Source organism: Dipodomys merriami, unplaced genomic scaffold, assembly GCF_024711535.1.
Source record: "Dipodomys merriami isolate MVZ:Mamm:240054 unplaced genomic scaffold, mDipMer1.0.p SCAF_21, whole genome shotgun sequence".
Classification (NCBI taxonomy): domain Eukaryota; kingdom Metazoa; phylum Chordata; class Mammalia; order Rodentia; family Heteromyidae; genus Dipodomys; species Dipodomys merriami.
Window position 1 is genome coordinate 26714372 of NW_027203493.1, and position 27601 is coordinate 26741972.

The window sequence follows — 27601 nt, forward strand, 5'->3', positions numbered from 1 at the left end:
AATAATTTTTTGAATTAACTTACATACCTTCTAATTCATGTGTCTGGAACTCACATCCAGGTCTTAGTTACTTCATGCTTCTGGTCTTAACCCCCTTAACAACTCCCTTCTCACCCCCAAGTCCATCTTCACACATCCATGATGTTTACATTCACAAAGCCATCCACGCGTCCATGATGTTTACATTCATACCAATTCCCTCTATTACCTCATCTACCTCCATTTAGTATTGATACAGATTAATATTGGCCTCAAGGTCCAAAAACTCCTAAGCAGGAGTTTTCTCCCTTCTTTCATTCAGCCACAGCTGTCAGCCAAGTAAACCCAACAAATAATGGTTTCCTATGTGGTCTCAGTTTGTACAAGGGAACCTCAACAGGTCATTTTCAAACTGCTTAAAGCCTCTTAAGACCTTGCAGCTTGTGAAGGTCTGAAGGCATTCGTGGAGTACAGACTTCCTCGGGTATCTGCAGAACTGCGTTTTTCAAGGTGAACAGCAAAGTTAAGTGGTGTAGGTGTCAAAAGCTCCTGCTGGGACTACCGCTGAAGATACCAGACATTCCACAACTGTACATACCAGTTAACACTCCACTGGCCTGGGGACATGAGGAAAATGAGTGCATTCAGACCCACAGAGAAAACAATCATGACCAAAGAAAGATCCAAATAGGCTTGCCAAGGAGATCTGATCCTCCCTCATTAGCCACTTTTAAGTCAAGAAGTTCTTCCTTAGCTATTACTAGTCCTTGCCCCTGTGGAATCAGGGACAGCTGACCACCATCACGTTCATCTCACATACTCAGGCATCCCACAGAGCATGGGTCATCTTCTGAAGCTAAGTCTTGTTGGGTTTTCTCCTGAAGCATGGCCTTTCTGTTTGAAGTAACAATTACATGCCATTCCTGAACAGTAGTCAAAACTCAAGGAATGGACCAATCACTAGTTTCCCCTTACTAAAACTTTGGGAGTGTATCATGATAGTTTGAAGACAGAGACACGTTGTACTGCTTCTGCCATTTAACTTCTTAACCTTCTTAACTGAAACACAGGGATATTATCAAGATGAAATATAGTAGAGTACTTATTAAATCTGTGAAGGTCTACATGTAACTTTGGATATGATGCAAGAATAAACCCTTTGCCCAGGAAAATGCATGTTTTGCATATAAAATATGTATGCATCTCAGGAGATCCACAGTTCCCAAAGCTTTTCTTGCTGAGATACAATAGTTTCATTTTAGCCAAGCACCACACTGTTAGCTATTAGTCTTAATGGTATAGAAGTAAACTTCTATGCAGTTACTCATTTCCAACTACACTTTCATTGCCTAAAAAACAAGCAATTCTCAGTTCTATATGAGGACTCTTTGAGGATTTATCAATGAGAAAGCTGTATCTAAAGTCCTATGGGATTCAGAGAAGCCAGGTGTCCTCCTTAGAAATCCATCTTCTTCCTGAATTTCAGGGTTGTTGCCAATACATTGGAGCTCATGCCAGAGATAAAACAGCTGCTTTCCCACTTCCTTGGCCCAAAAAACCTCAGTTATTCTATCTGTCAGGCATCCTAAGTGCATCCAATATCCTCCCTGTTGGCTGGGGTCTGCACACTGCTAGCCTTCCCAATCACCACAGCAAAAGAAGTGCTTCAAAAGAGACAACTCAGAATTCCTCTACATGCCTAGCTCCAATTCTTCTGTGGAAAATCACCAGCCCAGTACAGCATCAGGTATAAGTAAAGACCTCAAGCATGGAAATGATGGATGGATGGATGGATGGGTGGACAGATGGATAGATAGATAGATGGATGGGTGAAACTGAATTGTCAATCTAAAGATGAGAAATCTTCAAAAAGAACTCTTATTAAAACTTAGGCTCTAATATTTGTTATGCAGCTAACAAGCTCTATAACCTTAAATAAATCTTGTCCCAGTGTCCTCCCTTATGAAGTGAAAAACTTGTGCTAAAAAGGCAGTTATGTTTATATGAAACCTCACACTCATGCATCTGCTTTGCTTTCAGAAGGCCCTAGAATCATCTTGTATGATTTCCATGGTGATGCAGCCTGATTGCTCCTGCTACTCATATTAGGACAGACTCACCACCTGCCTCAGAGACAGTTCCTAGAATCTCTCAGAGCTCATGCACATGCTCCAACACCTCCCCTCATACTATGTTCCTTGCCTTTTTCCTATATCCTTCAGCTACTGTACTGAGGCAGGAGATTATTTTAGGACTTACATGGCACATATGCACATGCAGAAGTAGATGCTTTGTAGAGGGAATGTGGACCAATGAGGGATGAGGGTCAATAAACAAGTTTTCTTTCTCCTTCCCTTACTGCCATGGATTATTGAGAGATGCAGAGACTATAGATCACCTCTATAAATACATCCTGAGATACTAAGTAATCCACTTACTAGGAAAACTATGGCCTGCTCAGTACTGAATGCTCTCATATTTATTCTCCCTCAATCTCTACTTCATTTCTTTAACTCTGGCTTCTTAGGCTTGTACTCCCACAATAAAGTGTGAGTGTAGAACGTCATCTCTCATATTTATTGCATGTTTGTTGTGTATGTGGAAAGTGCAAAAAGCTTTACATGTGTCACCTCAGGGAATTACAACAATTACCGTTTATTTCAGTTTTACCCCAAATACTGCTTTAAATGTTTTCAATCATTAAATCTCTGTGACAGCCCTATGAACTATGTACCATTATTGTGCCTTTTTGACAGATGAGGAAATTAATTCAACTTTCTGAATCTGGACTCCATTCATGGATTAAACCAACGGCTGATCAAAAAAACACATTCAAGAAAAAGTTTCATTTGTATTAAACATGTATGGATTTTTCCAACATAATAACTATATAGCATTTATAGTACACCAAGTATTAAAAGTAATCTAGAGATTATATAAAGTATATAGGACAATATACATAATATATACAAATGTTACACCATTTTATATAAGGGACTTGAATAGCTACAGATTTTGCTATCTGAAAAGGGTCCTGGAACCAATTCCCCACAGGGACAATTGTATAGTAGCTTGGCAAAGGCTACCCAATTATTATAGGCTCCTGTGAGGTAGATGGCCCTCTATCTTCTTTGACAGATGGGAAATGTTTCAGAGCAATCAAGTAACTTAACAAAATTTTTACAGCCTATGTGTGCCAGATCTGCAACTTGAAGTTTTAGACTATAAAGCCTATACCTGTTGTGTCCCTTCTAAGACCTCTTCCATCCCTAACCTATGAACTGTAAACGTGTTAAGCCTCTGAAAAAGAGTTTTCTCTAGTGTTAACTCAATTTGACAGAGTCACCCACTATCTACCTGATACACACTATGTGCTAGCTTGTACCTAACAACGCACATAAACATTTGCTGCCCCTCCCTAGAAAGAACTGTACTTTCCTGTCTTTAGGGTTTGGCTAAATCATTTCTTTTTTGTACATTTTTAATTGTAAAAATGCTGTACAGAGGGGTTACAGTTACATGAGCAAGGTAATGACTACATTTCCTATTGAGCATTGTTGCCTCCTCCTTTGTTTTCCCCTACCATCCCTTCCCTCCCCACCTCCACAACTACCCCCCCAGCCTTTCCCCTCCCTCCCCCCCCTCCGCTGAAGTTGTAAAGTTCATTTTCAACATAGTGTTTTGTACACCTTATTGTTACAATGGGTCAACCTGTATTTTTATTTAAGCATTTTGTTTTTTCCCTTCCCCTCACCGAATTAGAGAAGTGTATATACAAGATGCAGGGCACCAACATCAAATACAGTGAAAATAGGGGTTATACTGTGGGGAAGGAACATACAAAGAAACAAAAAAAAAAAACCACATGGTACATTATAAATATGTTACAAACAATAACAAGAAAGAAAAAAAGATATTTTTGCCCCTATCTTGGAGTTCATTTCACGTAACATCATCTTACATGGTCATATGTATGTAGCTTTTGGCCTTTTCCGCTTGTCCTACACATATATTAGTTACTGCAAATTAGGGAAACCATGGGACCTATGTTTCTTTGGGCCTGGCTTACTTCACTTAATATAATTTTTTCCAAGTCTTTCCATTTCCTAGCAAATGGGGCAATGTCATTCTTTCTGATGGAGGCATAGAATTCCATTGTGTATATATACCATATTTTCTTGATCCATTCATGTACTGAGGGGCATCTGGGTTGGTTCCATATCTTAGCTATGGTAAATAATGTTGCAATAAACATACTTGTGCTGTAGTTTTAGTATGGTCTTGTTTGTGATCATTTGGGTAAATGCCCAAAAGTGGGATTGCTGGGTCATAGGGGAGCTGTATGTGGAGTTTTTTGAGGAATCTCCATACTGCTTTCCAAAGTGGTTGAACAAGTTTACACTCCCACCAACAATGCAGTAAGGTTCCCTTCTGGCCACATCCCCTCCAGCATCTGTTGTTATTAGAGTTCTTGATTATAGCCATTCTAACTGGGGTGAGAAGGAATCTCAATGTTGCTTTGATTTGCATTTCTTTTATGGCTAGGGAGGTTGAGCATTTCTTCATGTGTCTATTGGCCATCTTTCTTTCCTCTTCAGAGAAGTTTCTCTTTAAGTCTTTAGCCCACTTATTTATTGGGCAGTTCTTTCTTTAAGGATTTGTTGTTGGGAGATTTAGGTTCTTTGAGTTCCAAGTATATTTTAGATATGAGACCCTTGTCCGTTGTATGGCTAGTGAAGATATTCTCCCAATCTGTGGGTTTTCTATTGATCTTGCTAGCTATGTCCTTTGCCATGCAGAAGTTCTGCAACTTCATTCAATCCCATTTGTCCAACCTTTCTTTGATTTGTTGTTTCTGGGTCTCTGTTAAGGAGACCTAGGGTTTCTCCTATTCTGTCCTGTAATGTTTTCAGGGTATCTGCTTGACTCTGAGATCTTTGATCCATTTGGAGTTGATTCTGGTGCAGGGTGCTATATAAGGATCTAGCTTTAGTTTTCTATAGGTGATTAACCAATTTTGTCAGCACCGATTACTGAAGAGGCTGTCTTTCTTCCATTCTATTTTTTTAGCTCCCTTATCAAAGATTAGGTGGCTATAGGTCTGTGGGTTCATTTCTGGGTTTTCAATTCTATTCCCTTGGTCCTGAGGTCTCTTCTTGTGCCAGTACCAAGCTGTTTTGATTACTATGGCTTTATAGTAGAGTTTGAAATTCGGTACTGATATTCCTCCAGCACTGTTCTTTCTGTTAAGGACCATTTTTGCTATTTGGGTTCTTTTATTGTTCCATATGAATTTTTGGATTTTCTTCTATTTTGTTGAAGAATGGGATTGGAATATTAATAGGTATAGCACTGAATTTGTAGATAGCCTTTGGAAGTATTGCCATTTTCACGATGTTGATCCTTCTAACCCAGGAGCATGGGAGGTTTTGCCACTTCCTAACTTCTGCTTTGATTTCCTATTTCAGGTTTTTAAAGTTTTCATCATAGAGGTCCTTCACTTCTTTAGTTAAGATAACCCCTAGGTATTTTATTTTTTGTGGGGCTATTACAAAAGGAGTTGCTTTCCTGATTTCAGCCGTGCTCTTCTCATTGTTGGCATACAGAAAAGCCATTGATTTTTGAGGGTTAATTTTATACCCTGCCAAAGTTTCGAATAGCTCGAGTAATTTGGGAGTGGAGTCTGTGGGATTCTTTGAATACAAGATCATGTCATCTGCAAAGAGGTAGAATTTTACTTCAGCTTTCCCTATTTGATCCCCTTTATGTTTTCATCTTGTCTTATTGCTGTAGCTAGGCATTCTAATACTAAATTGAAGAGAAGTGGAGAGAGTGGACATCCTTGTCTCATTCCTGACTTTAGAGGAAATGGCTTTAGTTTTTCACCATTAAGTATAATGCTGGCTGTAGGTTTGTCATATACAGCCTTGGTTGTATTGAGGAATGTTCCATGGATTCCTAATTTTTACAGATCCTTCTTCATAAAGGGGTATTGGATCTTGACAAATGCTTTTTCTGCATCTATTGAGATAATCATGTGCTTCTTATCCTTGCTCTTGTCGATGTGATAACTTATATTAATTAATTTGTGTATATTGAACCAGCTATGCATCCCTGAAATGAATCCTGTTTGATCGTGGTGTATGATTTTTTGATGAGTTGATGAAGTCAATTGGCCAAAATGAACATTGCATCAATGTTCATCAAAGAAATGGGTCTATAGTTTGCTTTCTTTGATGAGTCCCTGACTGATTTTGGGCTGAGGGTTATGATGGCTTCATAGAAGAATTCAGTAGGAGGAGGAGGCTACAATTCTTGATAAGAAATGTACTCATTATCTTGCCCATGTAATTGTAACCCCTCTGTACAGTATTTTCACAATAAAAAATAAATAAAAATTAAAAAAATAAGAAGAATTCAGTAGTGAACTTTCTTCTTTCAATTTCATTGAAGAGTTGGAGGAGTATTGGTGTGAGTTCTGCTTTGAAGGCCTTGTAGAATTCTGCTCTAAATCCATCCTGTCCTGGGCTTTTCTTAGATGGGAGGTCTCTTATTGCTGTTTCTATTTCGATGCTTGATATGGGTCAAATGATTTCTTTTGCCAATAAAATTTGAGCAAAAGTGACACATTTTTCTAAGAAACCCTATTTTTTAAGCCTGGATATTTCAGGATTTTTTTGTTTTGTTTTTCTCATAATTAACTACAATAAATATCCTGACAAGAGTTGTACTGGTTCCCAGAAGGAAGAAAACATGAAGATTAAGTAAATTCACAATGGATATAGGTCACATGCCAGTTCAATGTTGTTTAATGTTGTTCAGTGTTGCTGTCAGCAATATGGTAAGTTCTAAGCCATGCTCTGTTACACAGCAAGACCTTCCTTCCAAAAACAGAGAGATAAGTTTAATACTATGAATCACTAACACTAAAGAGTTGATGATTGCCACAAAAATCTAGCCTTGCTGTTGATACAAAAATGGGTAGAAGAAGTGGGAGGGTACTTTTGGGCATTTACCCAAACAATCTCAAACAAGGCCATACTAAAGCTACCAGCACAACTATGTTTATCACAGCATTCTTTACCATAGCTAAGATATGGAACCAACTCAGATGCCCCTCACACCCACACACACACACACACACACACACACACACACACACACACACACACACACACACACACACAGAATGGAATTCTATGCCACCATCAGGAAGAATGACATTGCCCTATTTGTTAGGAGATGGAAAGACTTGGAAAAAATTATATTAAGTGAAGTAAACCAGACCCAAAGAAACATAGGTCCCATGGTTTCCCTTATTTGAAATAACTAGTATACATCTAGGACAAGCAGAAAAAAGCTATGAACATATGACTATGTAAGATGATGTTAAGGGAAATGAACCCCAAGATAGGGACACAAGAGGGGTTTTTTGTTGCTGTTGTTTTTAACGTACTATGTGACTTTTTTGTTTCTTTTGTATGTTCTTCCCCCATGGTATAACACCTATTGTCACTATATTTGATTCTGGTGCCCTGCATCTTGTATATATGTTTTTCTAATTTGAGGAGGGGAAGGGAAATATCAAAAAGCTGAAACAAGGATACAGATTGACCCATTGTACAATGAGACATATGAGACAATATATTGAAAACAAACTTTACAACTTTGGGGTGGGAGGGCAGCCTAGATGAGGAGTTGGGGAGGTGGGAAGGGAAGGGACAGTAGGGGAAAACAAAGGATGGAGTAACAGTGCTTGATAGGAAATGTACTTGTTACCTTACTCATGTAACTATCACCCTTCTGTACAGTTTCTTTACAATAAAAAAAAAGTGAGAGAGTGTGCCATTAACAACAAACAACATATGTACAGCATTGGTTCCTGGGGCCAGGAAGTGAAGAGAAAGGAAATTGTTTTATTGGAGGGTATATTGATATTGATTCATGTTTTACAATGGTGAAACATTTGGTAAGGCTGTCATCTGAAACAAATTGGAAAAGAAAAGCATACCTGGTGAAATTGGAAAGCCCAAGTCTAGGGAGTATGTAATAGTTATTATTGCCATATTTGACAAGGATGAAAAGAAAAAGTGTTACTTATTGAATTTTGCCTTCTCTCTCCTAATTCATATGATGAAGTTCCAGTCTTTGCCGAAGTGAGGAAACTAAAATTAGGTCATTTGGTAAGTTCTAGTCCAATATAACAGGTGTCCTCATTAAGATACATACAGGAAAAAAATATGGAAAGAAGCACAAAAAGGAGACAGTCTTGAAAGCTTACAAGAGAGACCAAATGAACTTCTCTCACAGCACTCAGTGGGAACCAACCTCACAGCTACTTTGATTCTCTACTTCTAGTGTCCAGAACTGAAAAATAATAAATTCCTGTTGTTTAGCCCACCCAGTTAGCAGTGTTCTGTTGCAAACTAGCACAAGATAAACAGAAGTGGCCACCTGGTAAATGGAAGTGAAAGGGAACCAAGAAGAGCCAAATTCCAGGGCATGTAGAGTTGAAAGAGTCGACTCCTTTGAGTCCTCAGTAACAAATTACAAAACTGTCAAGGATTGTAAGCAAGTCAAATAAAACTCAGGTTTGATTCGGGGACACAATAGAGGGGCCAGCAACCCCACCCACTGCTAAAACATCTAACCATGTAAAGGGAATTGCCAATGAATACTTTTATTCACCTGCAAATATAAAGAAAGGAAAGGAAGCACTTAGCTTTCATGACATCCCAGTAGGTTTGAGGCACTCAAAATTAATTGTGAGTGTAGCTCGTGGTATACAATGCAGTCTGGAATTTAAAAGATGGGAAGGGAAGGGATGGTAGGGGAAAAACAAAGGAGGAGGTAACAGTGCTCAATAGGAAATGTACTTATTATCTTACTCATGTAACTGTAACACCTCTGTACAGTATTCTTACAATAAAAAAACATATTTAAAAAGATGATAAAAATGACTGGGGATGAGGTTTTACCCTTCTTTTATAGGCAAAAGAACCACAATGTCTTATGTTAAAAGGGACTATGACTGCCTAGAAAACAAAATGACCACCAAGCCTCCAGCTTTCTGTGGGTAAGAACTGCATAAACCATTTTCAGTTACAACAGAGTACAATGGGAAAGGAAGGACAACCCTTCCTTAGGAAGGGAAACCAAGAGCCAGAAAAAAAAAAAAAAAAAAAAAAAACAACGGGCTTGGAGGCCTCCTTCTGAAAGTATTTTCCCTCCCTGCTAGCATGGATCTTTAAAATCTCCACAAAGAACAGAGGCTCATGGGGAGCCTGTAGGTCATTGGGGGAGGTCCCTTGAAAGAAATTATGGGATTCTGACCCACTTTTTTATTTTCTCTTTGCTTCCCAGCGATAAGGTAAACTGTTTTGCTCTACCATACCTTCTGCCATGACAGGCCCAAAACAACAGAGACAATTGCTCATAGACTGAAACTTTACACACTGTGAGCCAGAACAAACCTTTGTCTAGTTTTAGGTTAGTTATGGCAAGTATTTCCTAATAGGAACAAAAGGCTAACACATTCCTTGAGGTGATTCTGATAGAGGTGACTATTGTGTATCTTTTATTCCACCAAAAAATAATAAAATAATCATTCTTTTTTGTTCATGCATATCTGAATCAAGAGGAGGGAAATAGATATCTCATGTAAAGAATCATTGCAGGTTCTTATTGCATGATTAGAGGGGAATTTTTGTATGGTCTCCATAGGGAGAGGAAGGAGAATATATTTTGTTCCAAAAGGTGATTGAACCAAATATATGTGATGAGAAGACTGAAGGAAACCATGTTGTCTTTCACAAACATGTGCTGCCCTGTACAGGGTGAGGCTATGTCTTTGACCATGAAACTTGCTTTAAGCAATGTTTCTCCAGACAAAGGTTTTAAAAGGCAGTTGATGCTTTTACAGACTCTCTTTCACCTCTGTCACAGACACCAGCAGTATTCTACATTTTAAAATGTCTATTACCTTGTTCCAGAAGTTTCAGGTATCCCATAATGAATATTATAGAGAGAAAAATTAGTCCTTGTGGTGCCCTGTACTGAATGAAACATCCATGAATTTCCTTATCCTTGAGGATCCAATTCGATATTCCTCCTCCTGCCTCATAAATGCCTGGCTCCTAATTCTTATCTAACTCAGGCTCAGTTGTAGAATCAGGTTTCGAATCTGAACTGTTTAAGACCAAAGATTTCCAAAGAGCACTGGGCTCTGGTGTCTGAAATCAGTAATATATTTTGCCAAGAGATAGAGCTCATATCTTACCTTGATGAAATGTTTGCAGGTTTCGCACCATTATGCAACAAATTGGTACAAGTAGCTGATTTTGTGGTTCTTCAAGTTTAAGGAGTTTATCTTTGCTGTGGCAGAGGGATAATTAGGCCATCCTATTGAGGTGGAACTCTAAACGTGACTCTCTCCTTCTACTTGTGAAGAGAAAACTCTCCTTTCCTCTATACCAGACTCCCTTAGACCAAAGATTTTTGGCCCTGGCTATCACTCAGTCACAGTGGGGCTTTTCCAAAGACAACAAAGTCCCAGATTACATCAGATAAATTATGCTCCCTGACATACAGCCTCAGTATCCCAGCGTGGGTGTCTCTGTGTCTTGTGTATGTGGTTTTCCTAGGGGTACCTGGTACCCAAAACTGTGAGGCAAGGGTCTCTCTCTCTGTCTCTCTCTTTCTCTCTTTCTCTTTCTCTCTTTCTCTTTCTCTCTCTCTCTCTCTCTCTCTCTCTCTCTCTCTCTCTCTCTCTCTCTCTCTCTCTCTCTCACACACACACACACACACACACACTCCAGTTCCACTGTAATAGAAAGTTCCAGTGGACCATGTTGCTCTAAAATAACCAAATTCATTTTTAAAAGCAGCAAATGACCTTGCTGATTGAATCCAGATCTCTCTTTTTATAGTTGGTAATGAAATTTAATAGTAATGAACATAAGGACTTAAATGTAGGTCCAAAAACTGCATAAGATCAAGAAGGAAGAAATAGTCAGAGCTTAGCAGAAACAATTAAAAGCAAACAAAACTTCTTTGAGGAGTTTCTTTCCACATTCAGTTCATGGTGAAGTAATGTTGTGACAGAATTGCCATTAAACAAACATAGGAACCCAGACAGACAAAAGATGCATGTTTTCCCTTATATGTGGGAGCTAGATTTAGTGCATAAACCTATGAGTAAATACTCTGGATGGTATGCAAGTATATACAAATGGATTGACCAAAATATGGTAGATTCAAGGGAGAACCCCAATTCTGTAATTCCTTAGAAAGGCAAAGGCAAAGTTCAACAAAATAAAACACCAGGAAGCAAGTACTCAAAATGGATAGAGTGGAGTCAAGAGGAAAGTGATAGACAAATGAAGAGAAGAGAGGGAGAATACAGTCAGTAATCCAATGTATATTCTACAAAATAAAGCAGAGTGAAGGAAGAGTGGGTAGGGGAAGGATGGATGAGAATGATATGGCATTGATCAAGATCTATTGTATTCATAAATTGCTTTGTTAAATGACAACTACTCTGTACAACTATTAAAAGATAATACAAAAAAATTAAATAGAAACATAGGAACTTGAACAAGGAGAATCTCTGTAAAGTCTTAGCCAGTGCAATTTGGTAAATACCATTAGAAACGGGACTAATGGCCAGTAACTTAAATACAGGAAAATGATGGGAGAATTCAAAACAGTGTCCAATCAGGAAACACAAAATAATCAGAAATGTTTAATCTAGCAAAAGGCAAGGAGTCCTAGAGAGCTGTAAACAAATTCTAAGGAAGCATCTCATAGAAAAAGAATTTAGACAGCCAAGCATAGGTGGTTCACACCTGTAATCCTAGCTACTCAGGAGGCTGAGATCTAAGGATCATGATTCAAAACCAGCCAGGGAAGGAAAGTCTATGATTATATCCAATTAACCACCAGAAAACCAGAAGTGGAGCTGTAACTCAAAGTGGTAGAGCACTGATAGATAGCTAGCCTTAAGCAAAAAGCCCTCAGGGACAGTGCTCAGGCCTTGAGTTCAAGTTCCCTGATGGACAAAAAGAAAAGAAAGAATTTAGACAATTTTACCATGCTTCATCAAATCATTTCTTTATTCATTATCTAAACAAGTCTTTTTTTAATGCCAGCTATCAAAAGTACCAGGCATTTTGTTGGGTACTGATTTATGATGGGAAACAAAACAAGTAGGGCTGTGGAGTTATCCATGCTTTACTGTGGAACAACATAATTAAAAGAAATAAAGGGCTGGGAAGGTGGCTCAGTGGTAGAGTGCTTGCCTTGCATGCATGAGGCCCTGGGTTCGATTCCTCAGCACCACATAAGCAGAAAAAGCCAGAAGTGGTGCTGTGGCTCAAGTGGTAGAGTGCTAGCCTTGAGCTGAAGAGCTGAGGGACAGTGCCAGGCCCAGAGCTCAGGACCCATAACTGGCAAAAAAAAAAAAAAAAGAAAGAAAGGAAGGAAGGAAGGAAGGAAGGAAGGAAGGAAGGAAGGAAGGAAGGAAGGAAGGAAAAAAGAAAGAAAGAAAGAAAGAAAGAAAGAAAGAAAGAAAGAAAGAAAGAAAGAAAGAAAGAAAGAAAGAAAGAAAGAAAGGAAGGTACATTTCCATTTCTTATTTTAAAAAAAACTCGGATGGACTAAGTCATAAGAAGTAGTGACTGATAAGGAAACAATGACCTTTCGATGTCAAGATGGTCATAGAATGCTTCCTTAAAGAAACAACAGTACGGCTAAAACCAGAGGACCGGTAGGATCCTGATACAGAAAATGGAGAGACAAGGAGGCCTTCCATGCCAAAGCAAGTACGAATGACGGTATGGATCAGGAAAATCACGGAATATTCAAGGTACCAATAGGTAGCCAACAAAATTTGCGTGATTTAAGTGGGACCAATGGAGAGGCATTGCATTAAACCAAAATTAGTCTTCCTCAATTATTTCTAACACAGTACTCCAAAACAATGTATTTCCTGCCTCCTGTCCCAGTGTTATTTCCCTCACTGAGGGAGATTAGACATTATATTATATACTAGTAATCTACTTTTGGACAATTAGGGATCCCACTAAAGAATCTTCTCTATAGTCTACAAACAATCCATAGGTACACACAATCTATAGGCAAACATAGGGACCTAAACTTATATCAGTAAGGTATGTATCTTAAGAATTTAAGAACCATAAACAAGAAAGAATGTACAAAGAGATCTCACTGCTGTTTTTCAGGCATCTAAATTCAGCCACTCTCATCAACAGGCAAAATAAGTGAATACCTTGTAGCATCTGCAGCAGTTCAGACTAATTCTTTTGAAGACTTTATGTCTTCTGAGAACAACAGTAAGCTAAATAAGTTTCAGAAAGATCCATACTGTATTATACCACTGATGGGATTTTTGTAAACCACACAAGGCAACTGCTGACATTCACCGAGTGTTTACCAAACACCCAATCATGTTCTAATATATTACTCATGTAATATATCAGCTGGCTTAATCCACCGAATAATGCTGTGAGAATGAATGTTTCATTTATTTTTATTGAAACTAGGAAAAATAAGGCAGAGAAATTAAGGAACGCACTCAAGACTAAACAGCTAATAAAAGTCAGATCTGGGATGTGATCTTCAGCAATGTGGCTCCAAAGGCTTTACCTATGGCCATTTTCCATATGCCATTTTTACTATATGTCTTATATATAGATACATAAATATGTAAATGTGGTAAGACACATGTATGAGTGTGATGTGTGTCACATGCACTTGCGTGTGCGTACACACACACACACACACACACACACACACACACACACACACACACACACACACACACACTGAATTCTCATCAACCACATAGTGGTTGCCTCTAAAGAGCTTAAAGGAAAAAAGGAACTGAGAGGCAAACATAGGGACCTAAACTTAGTTCATAATTGTTCTTTAAAGGTTCTAAGCAACATGACAGAATGTTAACATTTTTTTTTACTGGGGGATAGTTATAGGACTGTTATTTTGTATCAATCTTTGTGTTTGTCTGCATTTTTGCTTTGCTTTGCAATATAATTCCCTATGGAGCTAAAAGTACTGTAACTCTAAAAGCTTGTGGTGGGATGAAGTGAAGTGATATATGAAAGGGATGAACAGTAAAAGCAACCAGACTAGAGCCTGGGTTCCCAGGCATGCAACCCCAGACTGCTCGGCTACCCCATGCTGCCAAGAAGTTTGTGTACCTTACTTTTAACAGGCTGTCAGCGTGAGGATGGAGCCAACCAAGCTTGTCCCTAGATCTCAGCTTCACTTCATGTATTGGCTGCATCCATTCAAAATTGTATTTAAATAATATATTTGCATATCAAGTTTTTCCACTGATTTACATTCTCATTTTAGGGATGTGTTCCCACAGAAAGAATTTAGTCCCAATAATGTTTTTAATCCCAATTAAGTATCACGGAATTCATCAAAGAGCATCACAGTCACTGGAAATATAATTCTGACACAAAGCACTCAAGAAAACCCTGGTCAAGCCAGGTGCCAGTGGTTCACAGCTAGGAGATTGAGAGTTGAGAATCAAGGTTCAAAGCCAACACAAGCAGAAAAGTCTGTGAGATTCTTATCTCCAAGTAGCTAGGCAAAAGATGGAAGTGGCTCAAGTGGTATAGAGGCCAACCTTGAACCAAAACAGAAAATCCTGGTCAGCAGGCTCAATAGTTCACACCTGAATTCGTAGCTACTCACTCCAGTGGAAATCAGGAGGATTGATGTTCAATGCCAGTCTACTGGCAAAAGTTAGCAAGATTCAACTAATAAAAAACTAGGTGTCATGACACATGGCACATGCCACAGGAGGGGAAGAGAAGAGAGGGAAGAAGAAGGGAGGGGAGGGAAAAAGAAAAGGAAAAAAATAACAAAGAAAGAAAAGGATAAAGGAAAACTTCTGGCCACAGAAACTGCACTTTAATTTTATACTTATTTAAAAGTAGCTCCATAGGTAATTCATGCATGTGCTCTTCAAGCAGCCAAACTGATCACCTCTCAGTAGTCAGTAGGCAATTCAAAGTGGAAAACCACGAAAATTCTACTAAATAGGATTTGACCACTGCTAAGAATATCATCTGTCCTGGCTGGAATAAAATACCTATCCAGGCATTTTGGCAGAAGTCTCTCAGTATCTCCTAAGAGAAGCTTTATCTCAATCATGTCACACTTATTCAGTTCCATTCTTATGAAGCAGGAAAAACAGTCCCAATGTAAGAGACAGACTGCAGACTCTGGCTACTGGTATAACTCCTATGTCCATTACAACAAATGTATGGTCATGGGTAAGCTACTCAAGTTCTCAGGGTATCCCTTTCCTTGTCTACATAATGAAGATGAAAATAGTTCACATACAGGAGGTGGTTTATGTGCCTTTTTATTTTCTTAATATGTTTTTATTGTAAAAATACTGTTCAGAGAGGGGTTACAGTTACATGAGTAAGATAATGAGTACATTTCCTTTTGAGCATTGTTACCTCCTCCTTTGTTTTTCCCCTACCATCCCTTCCCTCCCCACCACTCCACTCTTCTCGCCTCCTCTCCCCCACAGAAGTTGTAGAGTTCATTTCAACATAGTGTCTTGAACATCTCATTGTTACAATGGGTCAACCTCTATCCTTATTTAAGCATTTTGTTATTTCTCTTCCCATCTCCAAATTAGATAAATGTATATACAAGATGCAGGACACCAGAATCAAATACAGTCAAAACAGGGGTTGTACTATGGGGGAAGAACATACCAAAGAAACAAAAAAAAAAATCACAGAGTACATTATAAATACATTAGAAAAAATAGCAGGAAAGGAAAAAAACACTTATATCCCTATCTTGGGGTTCATTTCACTTAACGTTATTTTCGTTATTTTCTATGGTCCTATGTACATAGCTTTTGACCTTTTCTGCCTGTCCTCCACATATACTAGCTATTGCAAATAGACTGTAAGCATGAATATGGATTAAATGTAACCATTGGAATCACTTTTTATTCAAAAAAATGCAGCCAAGTACTGGTGGCTCTGGCCTAAAATTCTAACTCAAGTGGCTGAGATCCACAGGATCTCAGTTCAAAGGAAACCTGGGCAGAAAAATGTGAAAGATTCTAGCTCCAAAATATGCAGCAAAAAATCCCAACTGGAGGCATAGTTCAGGTGGTAGAGCACTAGCATGAAGGCCTGAGTTTGAATATCTTCAAAAGAATCCAGTTCAGATAGTTATCCATTCTAATTAGAACTTAAGAACAGCAGGTAACTGCAAATATGTGTGTGTGTGTGTGTGTGTGTGTGTGTGTGTGTGTGTGTGTGTGTATTCTTTGAGACAAAACTATTTTCCTGAGTTAAAATATATGAAATTTTTAATTATCTAAATGAAGCATACTTTATACATACTTTATTGTTATGTTTTTCTTAATTCTTCATTATAATATTGTGCTTTAAAGAAAGCCTAGCTAGCCAGGTGCTGGTGGCTCACACCTGTAATCCTAGCTACTCAGGAGGCTGAGATCTGAGGATCGAGATTCAAAGCCAGCCCAGGCAGGAAAGCCTGTGAGACTCTTATTTCCAATTAATCACCAGAAAACTAGTAGTGGCGCTGTGGCTCAAGTGGTAGAGTGCTAGCCTTGAGCTGAAGAGCTCAGGAACAGTGCCCAGGCCCAGAGTTCAAGACCCTTGACAGACCAAAAAAAAAAGAAAAAAAAAAAGCTTAGAACATAATAGACACCACCTATCTATGCAATGGAAGATGCACATTTTCTAACAAATACTCTTAAAGATAATATCAACTAACACACAAACAACAAACTATGTTATCTAAGTCCATCCTTAAAAAGTGTCTTGCATGAAACATTACCAATATTACTCAATGCCAAAAGAGGAAACAAGTTCTGTTGAAGTTGAGTCATTTTCCCAAGATCAGTTTATTCATGCAGAATTGACTCATGCAACCAACAGTTTCTTTTTTTTTAATGGTAACATTAAAATAATTTTATTGTTATTATTAAGGTATTGTACAGAGGGGTTACCATTTCATAAGTCAGGTAATGAGTACATTTAGAGTTTTTTGAACAATGACACTCCTGTTTTTGCTTTACCCATTTCCCCATCCCATCCCTACCTATAAGTGACATAGGTCATTTTCCACATAGTATATACTGACTACTATTTGTTCACCTTCTGCCCTCCTTTCTTGCATCCTCTTTTTAACCTTCCTAAAAACACCAAAACAAACCCAAATACCACTATCAGCAACAACAGCACAGCAATAACGACAAAAACCCTCATGTTTCCATTTCTTGAATGAAATTAATTCCAACAGTTTCTAAAAGTCATCAATTCTTATCACTTTGTTTTTTCTCTCTCTGTATCTCTGCTTTGCTTATTGTGCTATTTAATAGAAGGTGAAGCATGACTGAGAGATCGGGATTCAGTGTAGATGTTGGAACGATGCAGATCTGGGGAATAAATGCAGAGTTTATTTGCTCTGCTATACATTTAGTCACATTGCCATTTAACAATTTTCTCAAATAAGCCAGTGCAGGTGTTAATTTGCCCCAGAGAGGGATTTGAAACCCCACTCACAGCTTGCTTGAGGTTTTATTTGGCAAGAGCAAAAATACCTATATTTGGGAGACACTGGTATGTGAATTGAATCACTCCACTAATTGATTAAATGCAAAGTTATACTAAATCAACCCACTCAAAGTGAGGTTGACTTGTAAATGCTCCCAGAGGCAATTAGTGACTAGGCGCATCCAATCAACAGAAAAAACAATTCAGACTTGGGCAATAGTGGGTGGCAAGAAATCTGGAAGATCGACATTAAACAAACCCTTTGGGTAACTCCATCTCACTCAGATTCTCTAAGCATTAAGGACTATAGCTTATTCCTTCAACACTGTTTTGTGAACATGATTATACATGAACAGTGCTTCTGTGAAACACAAGCTACATATTTACTTCCTATCTCTGCAAGTCTGGCTAAGGTGTCACCTCTCCCAAAAGTCTCCTTCCCATCGAAGTAATTTCTCTTTTCCATTTTCTCAGGACTTTATCCACACCTGATTGCATGCTGGTTCTCTTCTCTGCACTGAAGTATCAAAAGTTGTTATGTAGTGTCTGCCCTCCTAGGCCATTAGCCTGGCTGAGACCATGATCGCTGCCTGAAACACTTTGTGTCTTCCACAAATCTAGCTCAAAGCCAAGACTGCATAGAGGTACAGATGACTGAAATCTTCCTCTCAAAGCAGCCTACTAATATTAGTCATTATTCTCCTTTGTCATACAAAACAAGATTCTAGAAAGATAGTATCTATCCTTTCTTTAGAAACTCTTCTAAAACAGAACTGCTTTTTTTGGGGGGGGAGAAGCAATTTTCCTAGCAGGAATAAAAAGCAACATGTTTGAATTCATGCATATTCCAATTCACTTTTATCAATGAAACACCAAGGGAAACCTTCTGCTCAGATCTTCCTTTGAGTTCCACTCCACTCAGGGCCTGAGCATTGTCTCTTAAGCCTTTTTTCTTTCACTCAAAGCTAGCACTCTACCACTTAAACCATAGCTCCACTTCTGGTTTTATGGTGATTAATTGGAGAAAAGCGTCTCATGGACTTTCCTACTTAGGCTGGCTTCAAACTATGACCCTCAGATCTCAACCTCCTGAGTAGCTAAAATTACAGGCATGAGACACTGACCCCAGTGTTTTATTGTTTGGGGGCTTTGCTGTTTTTCAGCTTAGAACAAATCTATGCCATTCTTACCCATTCTCCTATCCTCCCCCATCCATCATCAGATATCTCCCTCCCTCCCCTACCCCGTACTAATTTCTTTTCAAGCAAAAGAAGGTCTTTGTAGTACCCAAAGATAAGGTGACACAGATAACTAAAAAGCTGGCTAGTCCTGAAGTAAGTCCTATGGGGCTTTGAAGGTGGTACTGTCAGAGTGCTTTGGCTTACAGGAGCTTTCTCCTTAAATTTATCAGTATCAATCAGCTAGCACTGAAATGAAGGCTTGCATTCCCCAAACTTGGAGCAACTCATAGCAGGACAGGAGATGATGAAACATGAGAAGAAATAGAAATAAATGAAAGAAATAATAATTAACTTATTGTTCATTCTCTACACTTTAAAAGTGCTTTCTCATCCCTTGCAATTTAATTGCTAAATTTTGCATGCGCATTCCTCTTCTTCCCAGATAAGAACAGCGAGTCTAAAGGCATTGAGGAGACAGAACTGGTACTGCAATACTGTCTCAAAGTACTTATACTTACTGATAAGAAGACATAATAGAGCCTGGGTGCTTATGACCCATGTCTGTGACCCTCTGCTACTTCAGAGGCTGAGATCTCAGGATCCAGGAGCAAAGCCAGCCCAGGCAGGAAAGTTCATGAGATTCTTATCTCCAATTAATCACCAAAAAGTAGTAAAGTGCCAATCTTGAGCCAAAAAGCTAAAACTAAAGCTAAGTGTTCCAGCCCCACTACTGGCAAGTGAAGAAAAACTATGTATAGTGTATTATTAAAAATAATAATAATATAAAAATGATTCCTACTTTTATGGATAAAGTGAAGGTAAAATAGATTAATACATAAAGTACTGTGCCTTAACCTTCTGCTCCTCCATGACCTGCTTTTCTCATCATCCTAATCTACCTGGGCATGTTAAATTTGGCCATTAGTAAGCTACAAAGCAAATGATAACATGTGATTTTTTAAAAAGCCAAAGCAATATCCTATTACTTCAAAATATGTTGATTTATATTTAATGGGTGCTCACCAAATACCAAAAACAGTTTGAGCACCATATTTGTATTGACTCATCCCATCTCCACTACAACTATATATAATAAGAACTATTGTATATCACATGTATATTTTATATTATATTATATATAAGCACTGTTATGTATTATATTACATACTCATCTAATCTTCACCACAACCATATATAGTAAGTACTAATATATATTATATGTATATACATATCTTGTACTTATATATATATATATATATCTTGTTAGTTGCTCTCACATATTAATTTTGAAAGCCAAGGTCTTACAGTCTGTTCATAATAACTGAGATGTGATGAAAAATTGAAATCTCTGAGCCTCTCTAGACCTGAACTATCCAGGAAGCTAAACTCCAGTCACATATAACAAATAAAGACATCAAAAAGCTACGAGTATAGCTGAAAAAATAAATTTCTAATTTTATATAACTTTCACTAATTTAAACTTGGATTTAACATGATGGTTTGCCCTTTTCTTGCACTAGACAGCAATCAATGAAAGGTAGTAGTAATTGAGACATAATATCCAAAAGAGGTGAGTCCTAGAATTGCGATAGCTGATGGCTCTAGAGAGGAGGAGATGCAGGAAGAGTCCAGACATCTCTATGCTGAATGTCTAGAGAGGCTGGGGCACTTGAATTTCACAGAACAAAGTGCATCAAAGGAGATTATAAGACAAATGAAGAAGTTAGAATCTCCCCTAAGATCTTCACTCAACAGAACCTGTGATCAGTGCAAGTATTTGAGAAAACCACCCAAGCATAGACTAGGAACACACAAAAGGAAACAGTGTTCAGTAAACCCTCAGGAGCAAATGATATCCCTTTTGGTAGTCACATGGAAACCTTATGATTCGTGGGACATTGAGTCCAGTATACCAAAAGCTCTTGCCTCAGTGAGGGAAAAATTTAGCTCTACTTTGTTATTGGAACTAGTTCTTTTCTGAGCCCTTCCACATTCCTTAAAAATAGCATCTAAAAGGACAGGATTGTTTCCTAATGACTTAACTTGTGCTACAACAAACTTCAAGAACAATGAATTTTTTTTTAACTGAAAGAGTGAGGGAAGGGATGACATTGCCCAAAAAGAAATGTGCTCTTGGGGCTGGGAAGGTGGCTCAGTGGTAGAGCACTTGCCTTGCATGCTCGAGGCCCTGGGTTCGATTCCTCAGCACCACATAAGAAAAAAGCCAGAAGTGGCAATGTGGCTCAAGTGGTAGAGAGCTAGCCTTGAGCTGAAGAGCTGAGGGACAGTGCCCAGGCCCAGAGTTCAGGCCCCACAACTGGACCCAAAAAAAAAAAAAAAAAAAAAAAGAAAGAAATGTGCTCTTAACCTGACATGTAACTGTAACATCTTTGTATTTCACCTTTATAATAACAATATTTTTTAAAAAATAATGAATAGAAATACCAAAAGAAAAACCTAATATCAAACAAGGAAAAATTCACAATCACTAGCATTTCATCAAAAACAGTCAATCAAATCCCAGTACCACAACAACAACAAAATACTTGAATCCTGATATGGTAGTTCACATCTGTAAACCCTTGGGAGATTCAAGGCTAACCTGGGTCACAAAGTGAGATCCTATCTAAATTAATCATATTCTTGAGAATTTTTTTTTTTTGGGTCCGGTCATGGGGCCTGAACTCTGGGCCTGGGCGCTGTCCCTCAGCTCTTCAGCTCAAGGCTAGTGCTCTACCACTTGAGCCACAGCGCCACTTCCGGCTTTTTTCTTTTTGCTTATGTGGTGCTGAGGAATCGAACCCAGGGCCTCTGGCATGCAAGGCATGCGCTCTACCACTGAGCCACCTTCCCAGCCCCGCATATTCTTGAGAATTTTATAGAAACAGAAACAATGCCCATTTGAACTAAAGAGAAGAGGAAAAGAACAAAATAAAAGAAGACTGACAACCTCTGAAATTTTTCTGGCAGAAATCAGACTGATAAAACTACTCAAGAAACACACCCTATCCTTCATGCAGAAGATATATCTCTCAGGAATGCCCCACCATCACAGAAAGCAAAGAGTTAATTCTAAACTCTGAACCTCAATAGTGTTTGCAGTACTTCAAAATTATCTGGGATTGGTAACCCTTTCTTCTTCCCATTTCTTCCCACTTCAAACAGAAATGTCTACCAGTGGTAGTCTATACCTGTTCCTGCATATTGTATTTTGGAAGCAGAGTACTTATTTTTTGTTTGTTTCCTCACGGATCTACAAAGGAAAGGTACTTTTACCTTCATATGGGTCTTGAACATGCCTGGTTTAAAGTCTTTAGATGATGTAATTTGGAACTTATCAGCTGATAAAAAGAGATTTTGGATTTGAGTTAATAATATAATAATGAAGATTTTTTTAAGTTATTGGTATTAGAGTGAATATATTTTGCAAGTGGGACAGGCATGAATCTTTGGGGGATTGGAGTATACATTGTGATAAGCAAAATAATGGTTCCCCCAAAGATGTCCCTGGGTTTATTACTAGAACCTATAGATCTGACACCTTCAGGGCAAAAGGAATTGTGCATACAATCAAATTTTAGATGTTAAGATAGGAGGATTTTTATCTTGGATAAAAGATAATCTTGGGCACAATTATCTTGTGTACAATATAATCATAAGAGAGAAGAATACAGGGAAAGGCTGCCTCAAATTCCCAAAATGAAATTATTCTTCCCAAAAACTGAAGCCAAAAGTCCCTCCAAGTTATTGCAGTCTGGCAGCCATAGCAGAAGCAGTTGCCAAAATATAAACTACAAAGAATAGTGGGGAATGAATGATTGATGAGCAGAGCGGGAACAGGACTTCATATGTAAATCTCATTATACAATGTTGACCCACTCATGTTAAAATAACCCTTCTGGGGGCTGGGAAGGTGGCTCAGTGGTAGAGCGCTTGCCTTGCATGCCTGAGGCCCTGGGTTCGATTCCTCAGCATCACATAAGCAAAAAGAAAAAAGCCGGAAGTGGCGCTGTGGCTCAAGTGGTAGAGCGCTAGTCTTGAGCTGAAGAGCTGAGGGACAGCGCCCAGGCCCAGAGTTCAGGCCCCACGACTGGACCAAAAACAAAACAAAACAAAAAAAATAATAACCCTTCTGTTTTTTTTTCACAAAAGGCCTTCCTGTTGATACAGAAATATCCAAGCCACCTTACTATCATATCTGATAAGTTCCCATCCAACTTTAATCTCTACAAAAAGTCCCCAACTACTTTGAGATTAAAATATACAACCATTAATATGGCTTCCTGCATACCATAATGGACACTGGCCATAAAGCACTAGTCCAGACAAACCCAGGCATATGAGCAAAATATCAACTCTGACTACTGTGTCCGCTGTAACCTACTGCCTGCCTACATGTTCAGGCACTCATCAACCCTCACGTATGTTAGACCTCATTGTGTTGGTTTCTGCTTATAACCTCTGTATTCTGTTGCCTCTACCTAAAATGCTCTGACTCCTTCCAACACGAAGCTTCTATTCATTCTTCAAGTCTGCTGACATACCATTTTCTCAAGGTGGCCTTTCTCTGCCTACCACCATCTCCTACTCCAATTGAATCAGACCTGCCTGTATTGTTCTTGTTTGACAGCCTATACATCCCCTTCAATGTGATTATCGACATTTTAATTTAATAATGACTTGTGTAATTTGCTGTGCCCTTCATTAGATTTTAGAGCAGGGACTGAATCTGTCTTATATACTCTTACTGATAACCCTACTATTCACACACTGTGCAGTACATAGAAGGAATTCCAAAGCAATAACTAGTACTCAGTGAGCACTTGCTACAAATAGATACTGCTGTATATCCCCAAGAGGTAGCTGTTATAATGACCTATTATTTTATTTATTTATTTATTGAAGTCTAAATATTTGGTTTTTTATTTTAGGAATGAGTAAAAAATATGGCTAAAAGTCTTATTTTTGTCAGTTGTGAGCCTTGAACTCAGGGCCTGGGTGCTGCCCTTGATCTCTTTTGCTCAAGATTTGTGTTCTACCACTTTGAGCAACAGTGATACTTGCAGTTTTCTGGGGGTTAAATTGGAAGTAAGAGTCCTACAGACTTTCCTGCCCATGCTGGCTTCAAACAGCAATCCTCAGATCTCAACCTCCCTGAGTAGCTAGGATTACAGGCATGAGCCTACTGGCACCTGACCTGGAAAAATTTTGAAATATGTCCAAAGGAATATAATTTACCCCATCTTTTCTCTCTACTTGTGTCTTCCTTCTTTCTGTACAGATAGTCATTGTTATGTATTTCTTTTTTATTAATTTTTATTTGTATACATTAGCAGTATGGGGACTTTTACTGTGACATATCCATATATGTCCATAACATATCCCAGTGTCAATCTCACACAATCAGTCTCTCCCTTAGCTCCTCCTTTCCCAACACAACTTCAGCCAGCCTTATCATTCTGTTTTCATACATGCAAACAAAACAGGGGTCTACTATTTTATATGAGAAGACAAGCTAAATTTCTGCCCAAAGTCTAAAGCCAGTAGCACGACTAGCATTTGGACCCATGCTTTAATAACCATCCTGTGCTGCCTTTATAAAGTGCCTCTTGGATGCTTAACTGAACTGTAGTCAAGTTTCCAAAGAGAATGCAGCCATAGACATCTCTGTACACATGGTCTCTTCATTAGGTAAGAGACAGAGAAGGTAGAGGTAAAAATAGAGATGTAGTAAGGGAAATATCCTGTAAAAAATATGACTAGCCAATGGCATTCAAGAGTTTTGTTAATACATTCCACTATGGGTGCCCCACCAAAATCCTCAGGAGAACATTTCACTGCCAAACCAAATATTTTACTACCACGCCCCCTAGTGCCTCCTCCTACCTTCAGAACACTCCTTGCATATGTTAATGCTCTTCAGGCAATAAGAAAAAATAGCAACCCTGATCCCCATATACAGACCAGATAAACTTTCCCCAGGCAAACCCTCCTCTTAGCCTCTGTTCCCATGCAAAGGGGAAGTGTCTTTACCTTGAAATAAAAATGCTTTGCTGGCATTGTGCAATCCAGACACCTGAGTGACTCCGAAGGTGGTGTTCACAAGGTCAAGCTCACTAATGATGTCCATCTGAAGGTCAGGGTCCATCCCAAAGCCCACCACTGGAAAGAAACAAAGAGCATGTTGCCTTAAATAGCAGATTTCAAGCTGCAATACGAAACATAGATTACTCAGGCAGGGAGTACAAGGGGTACAGGAAAGCCAGTGATGAGTATTTGGGAGACTTTTCTCCTACAAGAGAAAAGGAAAGCAACTCTGTTTTATCACCCTACTGAGAATGAACTTTCTTTGCACTTTCTCCAGCCCCTTTCCCCATTACGGATGAATAATTCCTCATCCAAACTCCCTTGTCTGAGACAGGCAAATTCCAGAACGATTCACTCATGATTCCCAATGGGGTGTGTGTGTGTGTGTGTGTGTGTGTGTGTGTGTGTGTGTGTGTGTGTGTGTGTGTGTGTGTGTGTGTGTGTGTGTGTGTGTGTGTGTGTGTGTGTGTGTGTGTGTGTGTGTGTGTGTGTGTGTGTGTGTGTGTGTGTGTGTGTGTGTGTAATAAAGCTATAGATCATCCAAGGGACTGTGTTTAAGCCCTTCATAAAGGCTCTATCTCCCTCGACTCAGCATCTCAATAGTGCAATTCTGATTGCGCAGTTGGAGCTGTTTTAATCAGCAACAGCTGTCAACTTTCACGTGATGGTAATGCAGTCTCTGAGGCAGGATTCAGAGAGTTTGCACCCAATTTGTCCCACAGAGACTAAGTGAATATTCATCAGGACATCATGAGGTACCATCACCTCACCTGTCCTCCTAGCCTCTCCTCCCCCCCCCCAAGCTCTACAGATGAGAGGAGGAAAATCTACCCCATCCTTCCTCTTTTCCTGGTAGGAAACCAAAGCTGCTGCCACAATTGAGGGTCCTGTCCGCACAAGGTTGGTCAGGTAGATTGGTCAGCTGAAACCTGTCATTGCCAAGGCCGAAAATAGGTTAAAATGAAGGCACCATGCCTGTAGCTGCCTTCTTTGTTTTTGTCAAGCTTCTTCTTATTTCTTGAACTGAAGTGTAAGTATACGACCAATATGCAATCTATTTACCTAGAGCCATCTTGTGACCCAATGTAAGGAGCTTGGATATTATTCTATTTCTAATCTTTGCAAGATTTTAAGTATTATGTTTAAGAGGAAGGGACAAGGGAGATACTGTTTTCCTGATTAAATATAATCTAACTTTGCCTTCCACCTGACTGCTATTGCTATCCTGCATACAGAGTGAAAAGGAGGACTGAGCTGGGCAGTCTTCTGTCATCCCAAGTATAGACATAGGAACCTGTTGTTTAGACTTGTGATGCTTTTCTCCAAGTGAGCTCAGATGCCAGCAGCTCTGTGATCACCTTGAAAAGACAGGAAAGGAACTAATATTTCAATTTGATCTATAGTGTTCTGTACCTATATGGCAGAAATTAAATCAAGGATGATCTCCAAAGACCTTCATTCTAGGAATTTTGAAAGTGGCTGGACACAAAAAGGAAGCATGCATTCCTATAGTCCCAGTGCACTGCACAGATCCTGACATAGTATAGGCTTTTAATTTAGGGCTTGATTAATTACATGATTAGTGGGTGAATGATTGTCAATTTGGGAACAATAACCTCAGAGCAATATGCACATTTGGGGATGCCATGAAAAGACCAGATGGCATAAAGGCCAAGGAAATTTTCATAGGACTATGGTCGGCTGAATTATTGGCCTCAAATCTTTGCCCCTCCCATACCCAGTTCCCGTGCTTTGCAGTTCCTTTCACTAGAATTAGAAGATTCCTTTCCATCCCTTGACTTTGAGCTTAGCCATGTACCTGTCTGGACCACTGGGATGTTAGCGACATTACACAAGCTGAGGCTTGACTATTATTGAGAGGTAGGACTGATTGTCTTGTTCTTCTGCACCTTGCAGGACATGGTCCTGCAAGCCTACTAATCCAAAAGGCCACTGGAGTAGAACCCTATTTAACTGAGAACAGAGCTCAGCCAAACCTGACCAGGTAAGTCAACACCAGACCAACTTACAGCCATGTATACCACAATAAATAATTTTTGTTTCCAGGCAGAATTTTCTGTCTGGCTATGCAACACTGTTGCAGTAACAGTCCATGCAAAGTCTCACCATGATTCTCATTGCAAAAATATCCAAATTTTCCTAGCAATGAAACAAGCCTCAAAGGCAACCAAGCAGATTCTAAAGAACTGAGAGAACAAGAAACGGTGTATTGAATCCCTACCCCAAACAAGAACACCCTTGATCCAGAAAGTACTGTGAAACACTAAACTAAAAAAAAACAACCACAAAAAACCTCATTTTCTACAAAGCACGTGCCATCAGTAAAACCACTTCTCAAAGCCTGTTTCCTCATCCATAAAAAGAAGATAATAATACCTCCTCCCAGACTCTGGAGATCTCAATGGTAGCTACATGAACACTCCAACAGAGCAGTCTGGCACATCGTTGATGCTCAGCTGGAGTTTGCTTTACTTGTTCTCTAGATCATGCCAGCTCCCTAGTCTTCAGCTCTTCTGGAAAATCCAAGAGACATAGCTGTCCCTCCCAGCTGAGAACTGTTCTGCTCCTTTACTAAAACAACCCACAAAACAGAACAGGTGAAAAGAAATCAATTAGGTTTCTGGATACAGTTTTCTTCTCCCCCATTAATCTGTCTTCTTCAGGATGAATATGCTGTGTCAATAATAGGATCTATACTGCTTAGGGAATCAGAAAACCTATTAGTAA

The 27601-nt window shown here is 39.0% G+C and overlaps 1 protein-coding gene across 2 annotated transcripts in view; it reads right to left on the minus strand.

The window, feature by feature from the left end:
* Nell1 (neural EGFL like 1) overlaps window positions 1-27601 on the minus strand; it is an 824312-nt gene that overhangs the window by 792212 nt on the left and 4499 nt on the right. For both annotated transcript variants that reach the window (XM_070032057.1, XM_070032056.1), the window contains exon 2: window positions 24800-24928. In XM_070032057.1, the coding sequence (XP_069888158.1) occupies window positions 24800-24928 (129 nt within the window). The remainder of the gene's footprint in view (window positions 1-24799; window positions 24929-27601) is intronic.